General features: G+C 33.7%; 2 protein-coding genes across 8 annotated transcripts; both read left to right on the top strand.

Moving 5' to 3' along the window:
* The first annotated feature begins 855 nt into the window (after positions 1-855).
* LOC131663295 (transmembrane protein 145) lies at positions 856-10,580 on the top strand. 3 transcript variants are annotated; one of them, XM_058933627.1, is made up of 9 exons: positions 856-1,019; positions 3,182-3,277; positions 4,206-4,366; positions 5,569-5,877; positions 6,326-6,837; positions 6,921-7,428; positions 7,511-7,648; positions 7,739-7,994; positions 8,069-10,580. In XM_058933627.1, exons 5-9 carry the CDS (start codon positions 6,461-6,463, stop codon positions 8,254-8,256), a joined length of 1,467 nt encoding a protein of 488 aa, XP_058789610.1. In that variant the 5' UTR covers positions 856-1,019; positions 3,182-3,277; positions 4,206-4,366; positions 5,569-5,877; positions 6,326-6,460; the 3' UTR covers positions 8,257-10,580. The 3 variants fall into 3 exon arrangements, with proteins under 3 accessions (XP_058789610.1, XP_058789608.1, XP_058789611.1); XM_058933625.1 differs by having other exon boundaries at positions 856-1,040; XM_058933628.1 differs by lacking the exon at positions 856-1,019 and adding an exon at positions 2,510-2,730.
* Positions 10,581-11,542: 962 nt separating this feature from the next.
* Positions 11,543-25,187, top strand: LOC131663294 (glycerol kinase). 5 transcript variants are annotated; one of them, XM_058933622.1, is made up of 12 exons: positions 11,543-12,387; positions 17,375-17,545; positions 20,353-20,432; positions 20,821-21,079; positions 21,254-21,471; positions 21,869-22,081; positions 22,166-22,276; positions 22,356-22,612; positions 22,713-22,918; positions 22,996-23,139; positions 23,210-23,296; positions 23,871-25,187. In XM_058933622.1, the coding sequence occupies exons 2-12, from the start codon at positions 17,461-17,463 to the stop codon at positions 23,966-23,968; spliced, it is 1,758 nt and encodes a 585-aa protein (XP_058789605.1). In that variant the 5' UTR covers positions 11,543-12,387; positions 17,375-17,460; the 3' UTR covers positions 23,969-25,187. The 5 variants fall into 5 exon arrangements, with proteins under 5 accessions (XP_058789605.1, XP_058789604.1, XP_058789606.1 ...); XM_058933621.1 differs by lacking the exon at positions 11,543-12,387 and adding an exon at positions 13,624-13,746; XM_058933623.1 differs by lacking the exon at positions 11,543-12,387 and adding an exon at positions 16,606-16,713.
* The last annotated feature ends 313 nt before the right edge of the window (positions 25,188-25,500 follow it).

The raw sequence follows: 25,500 nt of genomic DNA, 5'->3' as shown, positions 1-25,500 counted from the left end.
GTGCACTGTGATATTTTGTTGTTAATGTCAAGTAACGACGGTAATACGTATTTAAAATGCCTGCGACTGTAAAATCCGTTTTATAGCAATCATTTTATGTTAAAACGATTGCATTTTCCAGCTACTCAAATTTTCCTTGAACGGATACGAGTTACTTAGCTTATAAACCGGCGGTACAACATTCACTTCGTCGTCTTTTACTTCATCAAAAATCCATCACCTAGGAATTTATTATATTATTATTAAAATCAGTATTATATAGATAAATGACAAATAAAATTAATATATTTATCTACACGCTAATATAATACTGGCATGAATTTTTTAATGTGAGGAATGAGGTAATACTTGTTCATCGCTCAATCAAACAATATCTTTATAAAATTTGATTATAATTAACTTATATTTATATTTTGTTAACTCGTTACGAATGATACTGTTTTCGTTAGTTAGATATTTGTTGGCGTGTAAACAAAGCCAAATACCGTTCTAATTATTTTATTTAATTTTTTTTTTTCGTTCGGGTGTACCTGAAATGGAACTATATCAAACACGAATAATGAACCATGAGTAAAAATCACAACGATACTTTTGTTGCGTTCCAGTTTTGAATTTATGTACAAAGTCAAACAAATAATTTTGACAATTAGTTTGTTTGGGCCATTAATTATTTGTCAGTATGAATCATCGCGCGCATCTTATTCGGTCGAATGTCTGTTTTGTACGTGTGTGTGTGTGTGTGTGTGTGTGTGTGTGCGTGTGTGTGTGTGTGCGTGCGTGCGTGCGTGTGCATGTGTTGCCGGCTTGAGAGCCTAGTCGAGTAAACATGCGCACGCGGCTTAGCGTAGAGTCAACTGTCGCGACGAGCGAACGTCTCACCAGTTCTGTTAGCGCTAATGTACTCCTTACTCACAAAAGCCGACATTGGCAAGGAAATCAAATTGAACGTCATTGAGTTGCTAACGATAGCTATTGGAGTGCGAAATGGATTGAGGTTTTTGGCGACGTATAATAATCAAGTTGGTGAAACTTATTAGGTGGTGCGCGCCACTCTTTCCTATATATATAATAAAACTGCTAAACAAGCCAAAATAGATGTAGTTATTAAAGTTATCAACAAAATATTTGAATATTGTTTTATTTTTCAAAATTAATGTTTATTCATATATTTTCACATAGTACCAATTAAGTTTTACATAATAAATTGTTAGAAATATTGATAGCATATCATTTGTAAGGTTCACACATGATTTAGATTGATAAAAAGCATCTTTTTCTAAATAGTCCTTTACTGGATTCACTTTATATCTGTACTCGATATAAAGAGACTTACTTTAAATTATGATAGCTTGAGCTAGATGAAAGTAATCAAACATTGTCATAAGCTTTAAAATTAGCCTTCAGTTAATAAAAACTCCACTTTTGGTGACAAATTACAGCATTTTTCGCATAGCAATCCCCATGTAGGGTTCACCTAGCTTTTATAAATTATTATATAAAAATGAAATATATGCAAATGTACGAGTATGCTTTGACGTATTTACTTGCTTTTCTTAACTAATGTTATCTCATTAATAAAATTAAATTTGATGAATGTGTAACATTTATGTATCATAATAATTTTCCTAATAAAGTTTAATAGATTTTTTATAATTAGAGTTGTTACTTTACTAACTACTTTAATATAAATTTTCATATAAAGTAGATGATAAAATATTATAGCGACGCACTGCCATTATTGTAAAATTGCAGTTTGCTATTTAATTACGAATCAGAATTAGGATGACGCGACAACGTAATATATTTCAAATTATAAAGTGTTCTTTATTACGCATTCAAGTAATTGAGTGAAAAAAAGAATGAGATCGTAATCAATTGCTTCGATACGATCCAACCGAAAACTTATTGCTGTACCAGAAGAGATTCTGTTCTCGCATATGCGTGCTCAAGGGAAAACTTGACAAAACGCCTTGAATCCTTTTCATTACCGAACTAAGAAAGAGACAATTTTTTCGTTGTTCTATGCTAATCAGCGCTTATATATGTATCTTTTCATAATAATTGATGATAACATCATTTAAATGCTTTCAAGTGACTGATAGCAATATTCTCCAAGAGATCGAATCTTTTTAAAGAAAATAAATGGTAACAATATACGCAAATAAATGAAAATTACAAATATTTCTTATCGCCACTTTTGCGTACTGTTGATGTCAAGCGGCCAAAATATTAGCATCAGCCAGCTGCGGATTACAGCGGTCTAGAAGCAAACAGAGAGATAAGGAACGAAGCGAAATGCCAAAGCAGAAGCAGCCGAGAGCCTGCTACCCCCTCTCCCCCTCTTCGTAGATTCGAAATTTGGATTCAAGCGAGATTCGAAAAGTACATATATGCAGTGGGGCAACGAGTGCAAATAATGCATAGGTATACAGGTGGCGCGAGGGGCGGAGACCGCCGCGCCACGCCGCGCGGGGATGAGATTTTATCCGCGCACTTTCCGCTTGCATAAATAAGCGCTGTGCGCACTCGGCGCCTGATATGACGTTACCGCCGCTGCAGAGCTACGGAATTTCGGCCGAGCTTCTGCTGTTGCTGCGCGTTTTCCTGCCGCGACGCTTCCACGTGATAACGAGACATTTGGATAATGGGACAGTGCCTCGCTGAAATAATACTTTATCGTCAAATTTTCAATTTACCTGAAAGGAAACTTCAATTTAATGAAATGACTTTGTACCTATCTTTTGTTTATTATTTGTTGGAAATCTTGTGTAGTATTTATTTAATTTCAATAGATTACCATTATATCAATGATAGTTTATATTATACAGATGTGTTATTGAAATAACGATTCATAAACGTACTTTTAATACTTCCTCAAGACATTAGTGTCTTTCGTAGTATTTATTGGTCAAATATTGCTAATTGTCAACTGTTCGGTGACACGAATTTCCTGTAATTGTATGATTAAAAAGTTACGGATTTTTTTTTCTCGCGACTTCTCCTAAATCAATGCACCAATAAACTTCTCCAAAGTAATCTCGTTGTGAACTTTCAAATGCGCTACGAAGCACTCCAATAAGATCCTAAGTGGGCTATCAAAATACAATAAAATTAAGAAAAAAAACAAAAGCTGTGAGAGGAAAATAAGGACTATCGTAAATGAGCTCATTTTCTTTTATAGGCGAGAGGGAGTGGGGCAAGAAGAAAAAAAAAGGACGTTACATCAGTGCAGTCAGTTTTCGAGTGACACGATAATCAACCCCGAAAAAAAAGAGAGGTATGAAAAGAATGCTTGGGAAAAAAAATCTGACAGAAAAGAAAATCAGGCTGCTCGAGCAATTTCTCCAAGGGCAACTTGTTGCTGGGCCATTACAGCCTGAATTTTACGTCCTTTTTATTGCTTATTTTCATATCTCTTGAATTTTAAAGATGATTTTTAAGATAACCAGACAATTCCAGTCGATTTGATAAAAATGTAACGTTTCATTATTCTGACATACTATTAAAATGTGTTTATACCATAATTAAGTTGAAAAACGCTACCAAAAACATTAGTGACATATAATATTTTAAATATAAATTTTTTTTATCGTAATATTATTTCATTAAAAAAATATTCAGCAAGCTAATTGTTTATGCTCGGCAAGCGTTATTCCTTTTTGTCAACTTCAAAACAGTGGAGTTTCTGTATTCGACCTGAATTTTTTTTTGTTCGCGCATATCTCTGAAACGGTTCAAGCATTTTCAATGATAACGAGCTCATTTGAAATAGTATGCAGTCGGGATGGACCCATTTCATTGTTACCTTGAGTGAAGCATAAATTTATAGGTAATGTAAAAAAAATTTGAAGCTAGCTTTTGTTTAATTAATTTTGTTGAGATCATTTAAACTTTAAAATGATTTATTTTTATGATATATTATCGCTTTCATCTGCTAAAAGAACAACGTACAACTACAAAGGGACGTGAAAAATCAATGCGTGACACTCTCTTTGAAACACTTTATTTAGTTTCACTTTGTCGATTGTGTCCATGAAAATATGAATATCTCTTTCCCAAACTTGAATCGGTTCTGCTTAGGTACGCACATAGCTCAGCATCATGGTCAAGATAAAAACAATTTCGTCGTGTGATTTTTTATCTGCAACTGGCGATTCAAATTTTTTCGACAAAGTTTCAACGGAGACTTTTTTTTAATGTTGCAGCTATGATCGAGGTACAGTGAACGAGAATCCAAAGAATAAAAGTATGCTGTAGGGATCGAAAGCGTCGTGACAGCTACGATTTTCAAAGTCAACTCATCTCCGATATTAACAGAACAAGAGGAAAACAAGTTGCATGCCTCCTTTGTGACTACAGACAGTTGGTACGGATCTTGCCAGGCTTATCGGTAGTTTTTCGCGTGCTGTAGACCTCTACAAGGGAGTCTAGTCTCCATTACCCGACACCATGGCGGAATCTCGAAACGGCGACGCACGTAAGGTGCTCGTGAGATTGTAGGCAATAATTCACTGATTTTATTCCTCTGTATCTATTCTATCCGTTCTCTTAAATACTGTAATACGATTCAAAAATTAATAGAAATTCATATTTTCATCGGCGCAAATAAAACTCCACAATTATGTAACAATAGTAATAACATTCGTACCAAATTTGAATACGATATATATGTACATCTGAAATTATAAGTTTGTGCGTGTATAATGATAGAAATAAAAAAAAAGATGGACAACTCAAAATGAAAAATTTAAATAGCTTATTCTAAAATCAATATTATGCTTTCTAAATACAGTATTTATATATATTTGAATTTTGAAAAATTGATTTTTTCAAACACAAAGCAAAAGACAAATTTTTAAACATAGTGCTTCAATAATAATTTGTTAGTGTTACGTAGTTTATATGAAATATTCAATAATTTGTACAAAATATCTATTTATATCAGCGATATAAGACAATTTAGTAAATTGTTGATCGATATTTATGATAAAAGAAATTAAAATGGCATGATGTACGGATATACTTTCATTAATTAAAATAAAAATTAACAAAGAATTTATGTTACTTTTGTCTGAATCATTCATATATTTTCATAGATAGTATTTGTATTATAATTATTGCCGAAATCTTACGCAAACATATTTATTACTATGCAGATCGCAAACATTAATGCTAATTTAATAATGTTCTACGAACCAATTTAAATTTAATTTATGAATTTTCAGTGTTCCAGTGTTTCTTAAAACAATAGCGAAATTTAATTCATTAAGTTTTTACTGACATGAAATCTTACCATATCAATAATTAATTATTATATTTAACATTAATTCAGCAGTATAAAAACAAAATCAATAAAAAATGTCATAGTGTAATATTTTGTTAACCCACATAAAAATATATAATATTATCAAATCGAGAGTCGTTAATTGAATAGAATAATAAAAGCACATTTAACAATCACGTGGAAATTTACATTCTATTCAAGCACATTTCAGCTAGTGACATATTAGTAACGATATATGCCAGTCACAAGCCGCAAAGTAATTCATATAATATATACTATTCCAGATGAAAATAAAGACGATTATATCAGGCGTAATTTTCCGGGCGACCAGCGCAGCTAAAAAGCTTCGAGCATGCCTTCTGGGCGGGGAAAATCAATAAGGAAGCGGCGCCGTTCAAAAGTCCGTCTCGCGCGCTCTCTTTGACGGAGAAAAAAGCTGCATGAGCGCTATCAACAACTAAAACTTCGATGTAGTCGGAGTCACGCAGCTGCACGAAACAAAGTGAAAGCGTCCAGGCTGCTGTCAATTTTTAGGTTATTTTTGAAAGTTTGCTCAGAGCGAAAGATAACAATATGGAAAAGCATTGCGAGAAGTAAGTAATTTTTTCTTTTTTTACTTCAAGAATGATTCGACCGATATGTGATAATATTTCACCATGACCCTGGTGTATGTTATCGAAGATACCTAAGTATGTATAAGATGACGAATATGCTCGTATGGGGTGCATTTGATATATACGTGTAGGTGACAATACAAATGTGGTTACAAGGACTTCTAGGTCTTTGAGATTGAATTTTTTATGCAATACCGTCGACTTTCTTACTGTTTGAACACGTAATGGCTGAAATTTTGTTGTGTTGGATTAATCCATAGTTGAAATCATAGATCAATGTGTCCATGTTGGCAAATTGTTTAAACCTTATGAACATAATATTCTTTTGCAAACTCTGTTACTTTTGAAAACTACTTTTCAATCATGTTTCACTTCTTAAATTTATCATTTCATTGAAATAAGTAATTTTTTCATTTATTTTTTATAGCTATAAATGAAGAGAAGTCAAAAGGAGAATTGAGAACCCTAGCTATGAATGTTCGAGCAGTGGAACAGATGTGCTGATGAAAAAATGTCTAGAAAATTTGCGTCAACTTCTTGACAGTTGAAGCAATCAACCACAATGAGTTTGAAAAAGTTAAGATTAATGTGGCTGACACCACTGATATTACTGTTGTTACTTAACCACGTTAGTACAACACATATCAGTGGTACTTTCAACACCAAAGATTTCTTCAAGTTCCTCATTAAATTTGGCTTTCAAAAGACAGATCAACATAGGCAGAAAGAAACTTATGGCTATATTTTTGGAAATATTACAGGAAAAACAAACTTTTCACAAAATATAACTCTAGCTGTCTTGGATCGCAGTCATTTTCTTGAGTATTATGGGAATCGAACAATTATAAATAAGAACATTGCATGTGCCATGATGTTTAATACGCTTAATCAGAGTTCATACGACTCAAAATGCAACGATGAAGGTCAAGATTATTTGAGGTAAAATATATGAAAAATATTTTTTTGTAACGATAATATAAAACAAAATGCACCATATGTTAAAAATCAAATTCATATTTTAGGAGAGTACCTTGTCCAAAAGGAAAGTTATGCCCAGATGAAAATGTATCTTGGAATGTGATTAGTGGAAATCAATTTACATATACAATTCAAAATACTTGGCAACCACGATTTTGGTACATTAGTTTAGTGTCTTGCTATAGAAATAGTACAACTTGTAGGTGGGAATATTATGATAAGCAAGATGAGTTGGAATATAATGTGTGGCTTGTTAATGGAAATCCCAATAATAGTGCTTTAAATGTTCTGACTTATCAGTTTTCTTATGATAGACAGAATACAATTGAACTTTATTTGTTGTTTTTTGTGTGCTATCTCATCCTAGTACCTATACAATTCTATGCTGTGCGCTTACAAAAGCACCCTGTCACAAGACTTTTCACAGCAAGTTTACTTCTAGAATTCATGGGTCTTTGTTTAATCTTAACTCATGTTCTTAAATTTGCCCTTGATGGTGTTGGTTATGTACAATTGGAAGTTGCTGGTGATATCTTTGATATTTTATCTAGGGTAAGACGTTGAATTCAAGTATGGGTTTTTCAAGTGTGAATCTTCAATTTTAAATCAATATTAATCATTTTTAATCTTACAGACTTCATTTATGTTATTGTTACTTTTACTAGCCAAAGGTTGGGCTGTAACTAGACAGGAATTATCTTGGAAGCCTTTGGTATTTGCAATATGGCTTTGTTATGGAGTAGTCCATATACTACTATATGTTTGGAATATGGTACATTTAAATTAAAAAAATAATTACTTGGATTTCAGAAAAAAATCAATCACAATCAAAATTAATTAATCATTCAAAATAATTTTTCAGATGGAAGTAGATATAATAGAAGATATTGATGAATATCAAACGTGGCCAGGATGGTTTATACTTTTCTTCAGAAGTATCATCATGATTTGGTTCTTATATGAACTTCGAAACACTATGATGTATGAGCACAATACTCAAAAACTTAATTTCTTACTTCATTTTGGTGCATCGTCGTTGGTATGGTTTATTTACCTGCCAGTCATAGCCCTTATAGCTCTTCAAGTTAGTGCATTATGGAGATTTAAACTTTTATTAGGTAAACATGATTTTTAAATAGAAAATATGATTTTTAAGTTCTCTTCCCTAATAAAACATAACGAAATTGTGTAGGTATTACTTACTCAGTAGATTGTTTCGCTTATTGTGTGATGGCTCATCTACTTTGGCCAACACGTAGTGAGCAGTACTTTCTTCTTGCCCAGGGAGCTGATAATGGTGATGAACTCGACGAGTTCAATGAAGCGCCCCATGTATTGAACAATTACGTCGAACCAGAGCTCCGAAAAGTGATAGCATAAATTCTTTTAAGAATGTACATAAGAGTCACTTGTTAAGGATTGAGCTCGTCAACATAGACAATTTTATATTTTTTCCGTCCTAAATGTAAATTTTTTAACTTGCTTTACTTTTAATTCTTTCAATTTGGATGATAATTTACAAAATAATTGAAATCTAATTCATTTTTCATATTTTTTTATGTAAAGTTTATATGAGTTTGTTGAATAAGGTTTATAAGTATAATTATTGACATACCGTTTTGTGATGAAAATTTTACATTTGACTGTGGCGAAAAACTTTTATATATTCTATAGTCTACTAAAAATGTAAAGTTAAAATCCATCTTAGAAAATAAGCTAAAAAAATGCTAAATTCTCGACAGTTTATTCAACTTTTATCTTTACAATTTAAGAACTTAATCAATCAAGTAGGACAGTAATATGTAAAAGATATGCGTATCTTTGCGTCAAACTTCATATGACAATGGAAATAATTATAAAGCAAGAGAAAAGAATGGATAATGAAAATTCAAAATGGAATATAACTATGCAACGATGACGTAATGTATATTTGCCAAAAGTATGGGTATTATTCTCAAGTAAGGTGTAAGATATGCTTTATGCTTCTTGAGACTGATGAGATTTCTACTATCCTTTGATATCAATTTCTATTAGACAAATATACAATTAAACAAACTCGAAACGACTCACGATATAATTTTGGCAAAATGATTAAAGTATTCGAAAGTACTATCCATTCCAATTGCTTATAGATTTTCACGTTGGAGACCGAAATTGTAAATATTTTTATTTTATTCAACAATTGTTACTCACGCAAATTGACTTACGAATTTCTAGCGTCAAATTGCGCTTATATAGAAACATCTTATCTCAAAGGAAGAATCGATCGTTCTCTGATTTTTACTGTTGAATATTTAATCTGGCATTTTTTATTTCGTATATTTTTGTAATTTTCCATTATAAATATTTTTTTTATCTAATATTAAATAAGTTTGTAATAATTATTAGCACAAAAGTAGTTTTATTATTTTAAGGAATAATTAACGTTCTGAATAACCATAAAATGCATTCAATTTATGACCAAATCTTCAGAAAAAGCAAATCGGTATACGAAGCTAAACTAATAATACACTGTTCATAATTACAAAAGCCACATTTTGTGGTTTTCTGAAAAAATTTTACACCAAAGAAATTGTTAATTCAACAGTAATGATTGTCAATTTAATAGCTATAATTATCATAGAAATATTTTATTTTGTAATATGTGATAATGGCGTTAGAATTCATAATTTAGAATTGTTGCTTATAGCGTAATTATTTTTACATTGTGTATGTCGAAGCATGTATCTTGTCTACGTATTTAAAGTAGTTTTGAAAGACAAAAATGAACAATTCTAGTTTATTCATATGTGGAAATTGAAAAGTCTATCATTCAAACAGAACTTTAATTATAGTATTGTGTGGCTTTTAAACTACATTGTAAATATATCAAGATCATTGATTAAAAGTTTCAGTATTTAAATTGACAAAAAAATGTATGTAAACTTTAAATTTAGGATTTCAAAATCAATTTTCAGATTAATTGTAATTCAAACACAATTAATTTAAAAAGAAAAAGTAATACTGTTACGTCAATTTCAATTTATAAGAATCAACATTTTCGATAATATTTGGTTGAGAACAATAGTTGAAAAGAAAGTAATTTATAAAAGATATTTTGAGCATTTTTCAAATTAAAGCTGAATTATGTCAGTCTTGTACTGATTTTAGTTACACTATATAGATAATAGTATTTTAATATAAAGTAGAACATTTTTCATAAAAATGCTATTTAAAATCATAATCTTTTATGAACATTGCTTGTAGATTCTATATCACAGTAATTATCATATAGCAGGTGAAATCGTATATTATTTAAAAAAATGTAATTTACTGAAATTTTATGAAAACATTTAATTTATAAAATTTTCTACTTCACAATAAATTTAAGAATTCAAGCATATTAAACAGATAGAAACATTTGTACACGACATATTCTTTCAAATTTATATTAAACAGATGACATTTTTTCAAACTTTACAGAATAACAAATATTTAAATAGAAAACATGTTATTAAGAAATATGCTGTGATTAGAGTTTTAACAAAATTTTATTTATTTTTTACATACATAACTTTTATGAAAGAGATAAATAGTAAACAAATATATACTGAAGAGAATACAAAATAATATTTTGTCTCAACCAACAAAAATATCTACATGCACAAGTAGTAAATAAGTTCACAATATCTGAAAACTATTTATCTCTTTTGAGTATCTATATAATAAAAGAGATTATAATAACTTCAAATGCTGTGTGATACTATCAACTCTATCTACAAAACCTGGTCCGATTCCTACAACAGTAATTGTCCCAGGTTTTACCTGAGTTTTGCCTGCATCTCTCACAGCACTGACTATGAGTCCTGCTTTATGTGCCATATCTGCTATCTCTAAAAGTTCTTTTTCATTATCTACTTTTAGGACAACTTTAGGTTGACCTGTCACTAGCCATGTTTTAGAAGCTAGTATTTTCTGGAAGCCTTGCCTTGACTTTAGATAACAATCGATTGCTGCGTGTGCACATTGAGAGGCTATTTTTCCCTGGCTCATGTTTAGATCTGTGCGAACAATCAGGACCATTTTTTGTAAAGTTCTTGGAAATAGCGACATGTTATGAATTTTTGTATTTTTCTTCTTGTTTCTTTTGATACGCAAGCATACAATTTTTAAATTCTTTTACTTGATCTTGACACTTTCTCCAATCTTGAGTCTCAAAAAAGCATTCCTACAATACAAAGAATATTTCATGAGTCAGTTTGTACAATTTGCAAAGTATATTCATAAACTGAATTTTGGTTTCATGTATTGATTTATAATTTTTAAATAATACTTATTTTTAAAATCAATTATTCTGTTGAAATCAATGATATAAATATAAAAAGGAAAACACTTAATGATTGATCTATTTGCAAAATAATTTATCAATATAAATACAGAGAGTTAATGTTTGAGTTACAAACTACAATAAGTTGTTTTTGCATGCAAATAGATTATTCCTAATTTTATCCTTCATAACTATGATAAAGTTTATTCAATGAACACCTAATCTGCCAACATTAAATCAAATGTCTTACTTGCAATTGATAGTGTAAATCAATGCAACCAGTCTTTTTTAACATGCGCTCAAGTGGATCCTCGTTTATTTCTGTTTTTGTGCTAGCTGCATTTACGGACATCCTCCCATTAAGTACTTCGTTAATTCAACATACCTGTGATTAACCGAAACATGAATTGAAAATTATTATCGAAAATGTTGCAAATGATTAATAAAAACTTTAGGACTCCATGTGCAGAACACGAAATCGGTGTGCAGGCTGCAGCAGACACTCATTCTCCGGTCATTGTTGCCACAAGTTCAATGTGAATGTATGCAATTTTCTAACCAAAAGTTAAATATAAAATAGAAAGTGATGTAAACAAACGACAATAATTAATTTCTTAGAATAATTATGCATTGTTTTTCCAAATTCAGAATATAGCACATTAACAATTAACAGAGATACATCATTGCCACTGTAATGTTGGCAGCCTGATTGAATATTTTGGAACATGCGATTCCCTTCATGTCGTGTATTTTCTCTCTTGCTACTTGCACAAGTAGTAGTCTGCAGTTTGCTTGTGAACGAAAGTGAAAAATTTACCCCTTAGACAAAATGAACGTACCTACCTTTTCCTTTTTCGTCATATAATTCATTTCTTTCCTCGACTACCATTTTGTTCCAGTTTTATGTTTTATCAATTTCAATGTAGATCTAAAATTTTTCTTTTTGTGGTTTTGTTTTCGTATAGGTAGTGCAAGAGGAAAGGTATTAGCGATTTACATGGGTGTGTGATACACGTGCGTTTCCGTTATCAATTCCGGCGCTATTTTTCGCTGACTTGTAAATGACATTAATTGGCTTTTTTTAAATTTGATGCACCATTATGCCAGCGACTAATAAATACGGAGTGATGAACTGGCATGATTTCGTGATTGTGATAGTGTCTGAGCTGTATTACGATCGAAGAAAAGCACTTGTCGGTTAAAAGGTTAGTTTTGGCCAGAGCCCTTTTTTACTCTTTTTATGTTTTAAGATTTTCTTTTTTTATGATTACGTAAGCTCCATTAATTTATTTCTTGATATAATTATTTATAGTATACGTTGATATTTCAAATAAAATTGAAATGCAACGATAGGAAACAAAATACTTTTAGGTTAAAAAAGTAGCATTCTATGGCAAAAGAAAATATTATTACGGTTGAACATTAACTCATCTGTGGTTGATCTAAATTAAATTCAAGCACATCTTATTTTTCAGTAGTAACGTATATAGTTCTTATATTACATACAGAGACAAAATATCTTTAACTCGAACGTTATATTTGAAATCATTTACACGACTCATTTAAACTTTATGGAAATTTACTGACTAATATTGTATAATTCTTACATTCTGGGCGATTAATCGAAAAAACAAATCTATTACCAAAGTTAAAATTAAATAATAAGTTAGAAATAATTGACACCAAAAATTGGTACAAGCACTATCATCTTTTAATGCTATATTGTAAATAGAAAATATGTTATTATTGCATTAACGATATCGAATGCCCGGCGATATATTTATTATCAAACTACTCTTGCAAAATCGTTTTGCACGTGACGAATTGTACATACGTAGGTTGGCTAGCAGACGACATCTTAGATTCGCGAAATCTACTAGCAGTAGATAGACGATGATAGGCGTGCTTATCGCAATACATATTGCTATTATGCCAATTTCTTTTATTGTTTAAATTATCATGTTTACTTTAACAAATAAAATTTTTCAAATTTCGTAGTATAAAATGGGGATATTAACAGTATAAGTGCGAATTCGCGTTTGAGCGATGAGTCGGCGGAATCTCAATTACGATGTCGTACAGTTCTTCATTCTTGAATTAAATATTGACTATTTACTACCCTCTGATTGAAATACAAGTTTTTTCGTAGACCTATGCTTCTTTACATTTTTTCTTTACCTTAAATGACATTACGACAAAAAATAAGATTAGTTATTGCTCCACGCCAATGTTAACTTCACTTTGCAACGAAAGAAACGAAACTAATAACCATAAAACTTATTGACTTACGCGATCCACCTGTTTCACATACTGATAAAAAAAAGTCAAATTCTTGAAAGAAGCAAAGGTCAAGTCCAACGTAATATCCAGCGCGACTGCGCCGCTTGTCGAGTATGTATAGATGATAAAGCCCGCGAGGGATGTTCCTTGAGTTGCTCTCGGCACTGCAAAGAGCGAACAACATAGCCACCCTCCGCCTAGCCTTGAAACTTATCACGCGGTTATGTGCGTGAGAACTGCGTGCGTCAATCGAGACAAATCTCACGCCGCTGCTGGGAAAATAGGTCAGTTGCTACTGTGAATATGAATCAAGCAGGTTTATTGTCAATTTGCAATGCCTTTGGTTATGACGTTCGGATGACTTTTTGTTTTGAGAAGTGAAGAGCTTATGCAAACAGCGTTATATTTAGTCGATCAATTTTGCATGATACTTGCCACTTTGAATTCAAATTTGAGTTTGATAATTTTCAATTTCACCGAGCAAAAATTCTCATTGGCATGAATCCGGTCGGATCGAATTTTCAGTAAGCATTTCTGTTATTGTGCAAAATGCGAAATTTACAAAGTAAACTTGCATCCAATTTTTTTTCAAACGCAGCAAAAACCACAAAGTCAAATGTCAAGTTTGGCTAATGTAGGCCACGACGTACTAATACTGCATACTTCATAGACTTCGAGGACTGTACTCAAATCTTTATTTGTCAATTGCTATTTCAAATGGTCACTGCTGTCTGATATCTATCGAATTGTAAATTACAATCTCGAAATTGAAAGGCTTGCAAGTAACGTTGGAATTTTCTTGAACAAAGTGAAAAAGTCTTTTGAACGTCTTTTAAAAAAAGAATCAATATTTCAAATACAACACGCACCGCACATGAGTTATGGATTGCGTCATTCGATTGGTTTTTTATTCTCTTTCTTTTTTTTTTTTATTTTCAGAACAAAACAGAAACTTTGTACGCCTACACTGCAACGGTCGTATTGCGCGTGGGTAACAATATTTATGCCTAGTCGACCGAGTATGTAAAAAAATCTCAGAACACACGTCTAATAATTTGCCAAGAGATTCGGAGAGCCATATCTGGAAAGCTAGGCGGGGAAAAAGCATTGAAGCTCACAGTAGATGCCGCATTGTTACTCTCGACAGAGCTTCCGCGTAAGTCGTGTGCATGCGCGCGAGTTCAAGGTTGCATCGCGCCGAAGCGCCGCGGTAGTTAATCCACGTGCCGACAGATGGACGTCGAGCGTGCGTTCACCTGTCTTGGCGTTGGATTCGGCAGAGTTCGCGACTGCCAAAGGTCGCCGAAAACTCATCGCGAAAAATCGACGTACGTGCCAGTCGACTCGTCCGGTTGCTCGTGTTCGCTGGGAAATCGGGGCGGCCGGCGAGAATGGCGGTACTGTTGCGAATCTTCGGCTCGCAAGCGCTCGAGTTCGTATTTGGCGGGCGAAAGCTCGCTGACAACTCGCGAGCGGCTGGAACGCCCGGCAAGCGATATATAAGCCCGGCGAACTGCTAGTACTTGCATGGTAGTCCGATGCTTCCCGGGTAACCAACGCATTATGAACGCGGCCTTGATACTCTAGACCACTTCATGTGCAGTACACACGTACATACACCAAAACCGTCATCTCGATTTCGATAATTTACTTTAAAACAGACCGCGGAGGTGACTTCGACTATCATTTTTTGCAATTTGCACATTTCTTTTATTCTCGAGAACGTCGGCGAATGCATATGCAATTCTAGCCGTACACAAGACTGCTTAGTCGGTCATCGAACAGACTTGCATGCAAAACCTGTTTATGAGTAAAACTGTTTTTGCGTGGCGTATTGTCGTTTGTTGCGTACGCATTTCCATTCGTTTTAGACAATTTCCTTTTTATCGTGACTGTATGACACACTTTACTCGCGAGAATAAAGTAATTATTAATTTAAAAATGCTCGACGGACGTCATCCAGTACTCGCTCGAGCAAATATTTATGCGACATTTCATCAAAACTCCGCCTCTCGTATCAGAAAACATCGGAGCTTCTTCAAAGCCAAATGTCGCTCGATGGTAGTAAGCAGAAAAAGACAAACACGTTATTTTTATTTTTCGCTCATCTCATTTCTTAAAGCTGCGACGCGTCATCGAATCGCTATCCCGTTGAAAGTCCACTCGATATTCATCGCTATCTTTCGGGTCGAATTGCCGAGGCGAGTCCACCTTTTTCATTCAGCCTTGTACCTTGGCACTTGTGAAAATGTCGATTCATTGTTGGATCATCGCGCAGGATGTTCTTCGCAATGAGACCTTTGAACAGCGATTGTTTGCGATAGTAGTTTTTTGTATCTATAGTGGAAGCAAAATATTTGCTTGTTGATTTTTTTTCATCGGTGCAAGTCTAATAATTCATTAAAATTACTTTTGAAATTGTATTGGAAAATTGCTTCTTTCATATAAAATGGTCTACTTTGTCAAAATTTCGAATGTCGATTCAATGGAAATATGGAATAAGCCTCGACACTTGCCTCGAGCAATATAATAACTCCGTACAGTACAGTATCATTTTCTAATGCTTTCAACGTATCTAATGTTATTTAGAAATATTTTCGCACGTATCAAATCAAAGTATACAATTAAGACTTTCGTCAATTGTCATTTCAAATTTCTTTCAAAAACATTATTACATTCCCATTGTAACGCGTTATCCGCAAATATGTGTGTGTGTGTGTGTGTGTGTGTGTGTGTGTGTGTGTGTGTGTGTGTGTGTGTGTGTGTGTGTGTGTGTGTGTGTGTATCCCGACAGTCATCTTGAAGTCAATTTCAGTGATAAATTGTATCTGACACAACCTAATCCAAAAATTCCACCTGTAAGTTCATTGTCGATAAAGCAAAAAAATTAGATAACGCGCGCCCCTGCAAAATCAGGTTTCCGCGCTTTAATCTCAGGCTTGATAAAAACAGTTGAACGATTCTTTCTAATCGACAATCATTTTTATCGAGCAGTTCTGCGACTCGGAAGAAAGAGGAACGTAAAAACAACACTATGCAATCGTGACACATGTCCCTTTCATTTCCTCATCTGCGCATGTACCTACTATAAGTTTGCGGCTCACGTGCCAATCGCTCGATCGGCCCAAAAAACGCCTAACTTTAGTCTTGGCTGCTTCGTCGACGCGTCGTCATCGTCATCTTCATCTTCTTTCTGCCAACAACTTCTTGTTCTTCATCTCTTTCCTTCTTGCTTACAACTGGTTTGTTGTGTATGGTTGCATTATTCCTTTTGTTTTGGATTTTCGCTAAGGAAATATCGCAGCCGAAGATATCGAATTATTCGTGAATATGAGATTTTCTGTCGCGTCAGTGTGTGTGGCGTCAAGTGGTTGTTCAGAAAGTTTTCGGAGACAAAAATCATTGACAATGCAACGTGTAATTTGACAATTGCAATACCGATAAATAAGTGGTCATAACTTTTATACTATAGTCTGACAACCTTTCAATCACATTACGAAAACGATTAATCATTATACTTTTGGATATTTCTTTTTCACTTATTATAGAATTTTATTAATAAAAATTTTTTGTAAATAACAATGATCTTTCTATTTTTTTTCGATTAAAAATGAGGTTCGTAAACTTATACAATCAAATTTAAAATTCGCAATGTCGTACCAGAATGAATTTTCGCGATACATTTGCATTCGAAATGTCCGAAAAAGTTGGATAATTTTGCTCAAGTACAACTGTTACAAGCGTCTAGTTTTTTTATCCTAAGCAAGCAATTCAAGTTGAGAATAGCTTAAAACCAATGAAACACTAGTCTTAAACGAAAATACGCATGAATATGTAATTTCTTGAAAAGAACACAGTTGTATGTCAACTTAAACGAGTGAAATTTAAACAAATATGTGTTTATTTTTCCAGATAGTCCAGTTTGTCTGCAGCCAGCAACGTATAGTTCTGCGAGAGCCGAACGTTGCCTGCTGATTTAATTATCGGAGCACAACAGAATGGCCGAAGGGAGTGAGAAGAGCGAAGGAAGCACTGACAAGGACAAGACTGTTTTCGAAAGCCAATCAACCGAACTACCCGCAGGTCAGTCAGATTAACAACGACAACTGATTTGCGCTTGTGTATAATCTTTTGTACAAAAATGAGCCGTTTTTTTTTTCCAAGCATTGTAATGGAATATAATTATTGACAATATTTACCGAAAGACTGTCAGATTTGATAAAATACCTTTTTTTAGTTTCATCTTAGTGTGATTAGTTTGATCTGTCATAACAAATTGCGAATGGAAGATTTATCAATGCATACTTTTATTACAGTCGTTAGAACAATAATCTCAGTTCTATAATTAGTTTCGTAAAACTAATTCCGTACATTTGTTAAGTTTTGATATTGATTTCGTTTAACAAGTCATTCTCTTTAGCTCACATTGGAGTAGATAGATGTTAAGATCAATCGTTACATAGACTTTTATCTAAATGAACAACACAGCACACCATCTCACCTTTCACGTTTGCACTACACTAAATAACTTTAAACGATTAAATCGTCTGCAGTCAATACTACAATGCTGAGTATAAAAAATAAACAGGTTTCAGCCATATACAAAGTTTATCTCAGATACGTTCCGGCGAATGAAACCGAAAGCGAACGAAAAGAAGGTTGATTTACATTTCACGGAAAAGATAAAATACAACAATATTTCACAATCCTCGCGCATTTGACGAAACAAGGAAGTAGGGGGCATGTCTGGCCGTTTGCCTAAAGACACTTGCACGTGCCGGGATGAAGATGTAAAAATGATACGCAGCACAAAAAACAAAGATGCCCGATTGATTGCCGAATCGCGATGACTCTCACCGAGTTGCGCATCGTCTGCGCGTCTCGATGTAATTTGCGCTGCTTGTCGTTTCATCTCATCGATGAGGCTTCTCGCTATTTTCCTCGCGCGTTTCTCGTCGGTTGTAGCAAGCTTTTGCGAAATTAGAACTTAACTGAAATTGTTGATTTATTGCCGGAATGTATTATTCATTAACTATTAAATAGAATATAGGGTCACTGAGAAGATAACATTTTCGTTACGAAACGGCTTAAGTCCAATTTTTATTTACGATTCTGCTGTTCTCTTCTACTTTTGTTTTATGTTACGTAATGATCAAACCCCATTCTTGTAAACACATAATAATTCGATAGATTATTTTCTACTTTTCCAAATGAAAAGATTGTAATATTTATCATGACCGGATAAAGCATTTCCCACGATCACATATTTATATTGCAGTAGGGAATTTACATTTACCTATCGCTTTTCATACTTTTTATCAAGAGAACGTATGTACGGTCGTAAAATGTATCTGGTTAATGATAAAGCTGACGGGCTTTAACAACGCGCTCGTTAAACTGCGTATATACGTAGAATCTAAAGTTCAATAGCGCAAAAACAATATAATGATTCCGACAAAATGAGTCGTTGATTAGTGAATAAAGACGGACTGTTTACAAGATAATATGGGGTCACTTCCTAACAAAGCAAATATTGCAATATGTTTTCTTAGATACAGTTGCGTCTACATGTTCATTTGCATAGACAACATAAATATTATAACCGTTAATTACTATATTATATATACTCACAAACTGCAATGTTGTGCAAATTTTCTTTCGAATACATTAAATTAACTTTATTCCGAAAACTAGATAGATGATGAAACTTTCGGACGAATTTCGCGAGGAGTTTGGGCAGGTTTCCGTGTAATTTTATGATTTCCTATCGATCCGTTAAATAAAAAAGACCAGTAGCAAAGTCGATGAATTATGCCACACCCACAAGAGTATACCTAACGAATTGGCGAAAAAAGAAATTGAAAACCTTTTTAATTGAAGTAAATTTGTTCTGGAAGCAAATTGGATTGACATTTTTAAAGGAAAACGATTGCGGATTCTGAACGAGATTTCTGACAATTGTAAGTTGAAATCGCTCTATCACAACAAATATTATACTCTACCACTCGCGCAATAAAATCTAATTGCTCTTTGTTTTTTTCTTTATTTCGGCAAATTCAATCCTCACAAAGGGTTGTTTTGCCATAAAAACTGTAATTGATTGAAAAGGAATCGTCGTTCCGCGGAAAATTGCCAGTCCCCATACGAGACGTTCTGTGTTATCTGTGAAATTATCATGCAGTCGGCGAGCGTCTCTGACGCGAATTTTTTTAACCACATAGACGGCGGTGACGACGAGCCTTCGACCGTCGACCAATGGCAAGCATGAAATCCCTCCTCAATGGAATTGACGGCCTCGATGACGCGCGCGACTTTCGTGAAAAGGAATGGCATAGGCGCGACGACTGCGGGCTGCTTTATTTCGAGTTCAGACGTCGCCTGGAGGTGTGTACACGCCACGCGCACCCAAGTGCTCGAAGCGATTGCGCTGTGTCTCGTCGTGCGCGTAACATCTATTTCGCTGTTTTGCTATCTTTTTCCACTTTGATTTTCGCAGGTCGAGAAGGTAAACGCAACACGTTGCATTTCCATTTTCCTTTGTGCAGTTTCGGTAATTACGTCGATCGGCTGCCTCTTCTTCTCGTCGCACGTTATGCTGTTGTAAAATAATAATTAAAAGATGCAGTCTTTAATTACACGTTACTTTTTACACCGAGTATCGCAGATATTAAATGCTAATTTGAAAATTAATTACTTTCGTGGCATAATTGCCAGTTTTGTAATTCATTGGTTTTCCCACACATTTTCGTAACGTCCATTACACTTTTTTCTTTAAAGACTGCAAAACGACAACTGCTACATTGATGAGTCCATATCAAGCTTGTGCGATATGTTGCTCAATTAAGCATATATGATAAAGCTTTTAACAAACGACTTTTTATCAATTTCAGAAACCATGCCCACCAGGCCGAGCAAGCCCAGCTCGTTTATCGGAGTCATTGACGTCGGAACGCGAACCGTTCGGTTCGTCGTAAGTACTTCTCGTTAAAATATTAGCGTGCAACGAGAAAGTAGAAGAATTTCGAAAGCTTCGATTTAGTGATTACGTCTTTATCGCGTACACAAAAGATCGATCTCAGACGCGTTTTCCTCGTCGGACGTTATTGTGACCGCAAGGCTTCAATAACTTAGCAGTCGCGTCCTGCTAGCAGAACTTCATCTACGCTCGATGACATATTGATTTGACGCAGAACTGAACGATTCGTGCCAACCTTGCGACGGTTTTTCGTCAATATACGAACCATTGTAAACGTTACATTGTATCTTAAAAACAATTCACGACTGTCACGGCTACAACGCGATAAAACACTTCTTTCTGAGAACTCGATATTGCAACTTTTTTTTTTCTCTTTCCTTAGATCTTTAATGCAAAGTTAGTAGCAGAAGTAGAATCGCACTACATCGATATAGAACAGATAACACCGCAAGAAGGATGGGTCGAGCAAGATCCAAAAGAAATCAAGTCGGCGGTAAACGTCTGCATCTCGGAAGTACTTAAGAAGATGACTACTAAGGGCATGGATGCGGAGAATATTGTTACGATTGGCATTTGCAATTCGAGGGAAACGACACTTGTCTGGGATTCGAAGACTGGAGATGCTCTCTATAATGCTATTTGTGAGTTTTTTTTATGAGTGACCTTGAGATGAGCATTTCATATAATCGTAAAGCGTGAAATGCATTTTATTAAAGTAAACAGAGCAATGAGATGAAGATTTTTATTTCTAGAACCTGTTTCGCGAGATCGTAAAATATTCGACAATATTTATCTGAAATAAAATTTTTTTGCAGTGTGGTCAGACATACGAACGGACAAGATGGTCGACCAGATTGTAGCAAGGTTTCCAGACAACGACAAGAATCATTTGCGACCGCTTTGCGGTTTACCGGTTAGCTCGTACTTTTCAGCGTTGAAAATTCGATGGCTAATGAAACATGTACCTGCTGTGAGAAAAGCCATGCGCGAACGGCGATGTATGTTCGGTACCCTAGATACCTGGTTGGTCTGGGTAAGAAATTTAAATTTTTTAGATGCAAAGGGAAATCGCAATTAATTGTATTTTCAATCTATATTCTTTTCTTCTTCGTGTCAATTATAATGTCTTTTCTCTGGCTTTAGATAATTTTTTTTTCAAATTAATGATTACCGGTACCACTAATGCTCGTTACATGTTAATAACTCATTCATCACTGGGTTATCAAAAGATAAACTGACTTACATTTAAGTAATATACGCAATCAGCACTACATATTTATAAACGTTCAAGCTGATATTAGCCTTAAATTTATTGGTTCGTCGTTATTGTCCAATCAGTATTTGAGGTTAAACAATTACAAATAGAAAAGAAAAATATAAAAATTTTGTAATTTTTATACATAATCCACGTATAATTTACAATTCAACAGAATCTGACTGGAGGAAAGGATGGAGGCTTGTATATAACCGATGTTACAAACGCCTCAAGAACAATGTTGATGAACATTGAAACAATGAGTTGGGATGTAACGCTGTGTCGGTACTTTAACATTCCCATGAATATTCTTCCACAAATACGAAGTAGTTCTGAAATCTACGGTAAAATCAATGTGGGTCCACTACGGAATATAACCATATCGGGAGTAGGTCGATTTTTGTATAAAATGATTAAAAACTATTTTCAAATATAAAACATTCCGGGACTAAAAATATAATGCATATTTTAGATATTAGGTAATCAACAAGCTGCACTTGTAGGACAAAACTGCCTAAAGCAGGGTCAAGCAAAGAATACATATAGAAGTGGATGTTTTTTACTCTGTAATACTGGCACTCAGGTAAGAAACATGCATTTTTTTAATTTTATCAAACTCAATTATCGAGTATTCGTAATATTGCTAATTATATTATTTACAGCGAGTATTCTCATCACACGGACTGGTGACAACGGTGGCCTACCAGCTTGGACCAAATAGTCCAGTAGTGTATGCATTGGAAGGTTCGATAGCGGTAGCTGGTTTGGCGATCAAGTGGTTACGCGACAATATGAAGATGATGAAGGACGTACACGAGAGCGAACATCTTGCTCAAAATGTTTTCAATACTGGCGATGTATACTTCGTACCTGCGTTCTCGGGACTTTATGCACCTTATTGGAGAAAAGACGCAAGAGGGTTGGTATTTATAAATATTTTAAATAATTGTTTTGCATAGAATATATGCTGATTAGATACGTATAAAGAGTTTATAACGAGCATCTTCTTATTTGCGTAGAATCATTTGTGGTATGACGGCATATTCCACGAGAGACCATATAATAAGGGCATCGCTGGAGGCCGTTTGCTTCCAAACGAGAGATATTTTAGAAGCCATGTTCAAAGACTGCGGTTTTCCGTTAACGAAACTTTATACCGACGGCAAGATGTCGACTAACAGTTTACTTATGCAACTGCAAGCTGACATTGCTGGAGTACCAGTTTGTAAGTAACCGCTTGACATTGTGAATGAATTTTTATAAAATGACATGATAATTTACAAAGCATATATCCAATTTTAGTTAGATCAACGGTACCTGATATTACTGCACTCGGTGCAGCGAAAGCTGCTGGTAATGCAGCTGAAATAGAACTGTGGGATTTGGAGGGAAAGGGTGCGGAATTAGTTATGACAGATACATTTTTACCTACTACAACACAAGAAGGTAGATTAATTTTTCAAAATTTATTTCACATACTATCGGTACAAATGATTATTGGTTATATTTATTGCAGATCGCGACACGAGGTATAAAAAATGGAAAATGGCTGTGCAAAGGAGCCTTGGTTGGTCATCAATCAAAATGTCTCCACAAATGACAGGTAACAATAAATGTTCTGCTGATTTGAAGACTGAAAATATGGATACAATAAAGGATTCTCTTGTCAATCCCATCATTGATTCACGTACTTCGTAGTTAGTCTAAATTATTTATAATGTATTACAGTAGTTGCTATCCTTTTATACTTTTATGTAGGTAGATACATCGTATTTCTCGCTTACTTTCTTTTATATTGTAAAAATAAAACGTTTTTAATGTATTATTTCCTCGAAACTTTTGTATAAAATTGTATTCGTTTTTATTTTTTATACAAATGTACAGTTTACATTTAGTTAGTAGGTGTATATTGTTACTAGTACTATAGAGTATTTATATTTTTGTTATTACATAGACTGATTTCTTTAAATTATGCTTCAGCATAAGTATTATTTTATTCTAAAGCTTCGTACAATCCTCATCCCCTTTAACCTATTCCTCAAATCACTTGCATGCATATAAAGTGAAAATAATATCAAAGTATTATAATTGAAATCCCGAGTTTGTTTTGTTTATTTGTGTTATGAGTAACGATAATAACAAAAAATGATTTGCATAAAATTCATTTACTTTTACAGATGAAAGATATCGTATTTTGGCATCAATACCAGCTAGCTGGTTCTTTATAACAAGCTTCGTGTTACTAAGGCTAAGCTACTACTTCGACAATCGGTGACGCCTTACTATCAACAATTCAATGGTCTTTGATATAATTGTTCAATAGATCTTGAGCCATGTAGAGTCAGGTCTTATAGACATCCACACGCTGAACTAAGCTTCTTTCCAGATTTCTCAAGCTTATAGTTCCTTCAGAAAAGAACTATAGCCTTAACGCAATTACTCTACCCGCAAACACGTACGCACCTTTGAATTTTATGCAGCGTACGTTTCCAAATGTTGTACATGTAAAAGGAGTATGGATATATTTTGCAAATTGTCATTTGCAAAATTTGAGATAAATTTATTTTTAATTAAAACAACGTAATGCATTTTAGCCGATCAACTTTTCATTTTGACAATTCTTAGTTAAATGAAAACTTTACGGCACTAAAAGTCATAATTCGTGACATCCGAACTCGTTTAGAGTGTAATCCTGTATGTAAACATTGTACAGGATATTTTCGATGTACTTTTACGAAATATTATTTTGTTGATATTTTACTGATTATTATAAGTTTTCTTTATAGTCAATACATTTTAACTCTTAATCTATACTATTAAAAAAACAAGTAGCAAATTGACATGTCAAAACACTTACAACAGAAAATTAGTTAGTTGAACTGTTTGTGTAATAGTTCTTTTTTCTTTGTTTCATTCTGTAAGTATTGTCATGCTAAAGTAGATTTTTTAACGTTGTTAAAAATGGTAAATTGATCTTTGCGGACAGCAATACCAGAAGTACGACGTCTACGCTTATTGTAAAATTGAAAAGCAATGTAAAAAACTGCTTCATACTAAATCAAGTCTTTGTTATCCTAAATAAGTTGTATTTAAGGAATTAATATTTTTGCATAAACTTGACACCTATGAAATGTATGATTATTTTTCAACATGGTGCTCATTCGATTTACCTCAAAAACGCTTATTCAACAAGCGTGTATTCAGTCATCCACCAACAGATTCTAAATAAGTATTGAATGTTAAACAGTAATTATATTATATTGCCATATTGCCAAATAAATTTGCGAGTTCAAATTGTGGGGTTAATGCAACTTATTTTTGCATGAAATAATTTCAAGTCCCTGTTTACTGTTTTTTATGTTTTATCAAAATACATTATAACTAGGCTTTATTCTGATGAACATTTTAGCGAAATGTATGATATTTTGTTCCTCTAATTGTAAAATATTAGAAATAAGAACAAGAACGTTAATAAAACTATTTGGAAATTCTTACATGAGTTTTTCATTATCATACTCTTTCGTAACAATATCGATCCTCTTGTGATCATGATTTTACATTCATTTATCAATGATCGATAAGCATTGTATCATTTTAAATTTTCAATTTTAGCGCTACCATCACGTGCTGCCCTCAAAACTATATGATAGTAGTTATATATATCCCGAAATAATCCGACGGACGACGATTTCAGCCGAGCATGCACGATGCCCGTACACTGTCTCATAATCGTACACACACAGGCACGATCATGTTTTTCAAGCAGCTAGTTGATAGTGTCACCGTGAGGCGTCGCATCGACGCCAA

Source organism: Phymastichus coffea, unplaced genomic scaffold, assembly GCF_024137745.1.
Source record: "Phymastichus coffea isolate CEN01 unplaced genomic scaffold, Cenicafe_Pcof_1.1 PCOF00033, whole genome shotgun sequence".
Classification (NCBI taxonomy): Eukaryota; Metazoa; Arthropoda; class Insecta; order Hymenoptera; family Eulophidae; genus Phymastichus; species Phymastichus coffea.
This window is presented reverse-complemented; position numbering and strand designations above follow the sequence as displayed.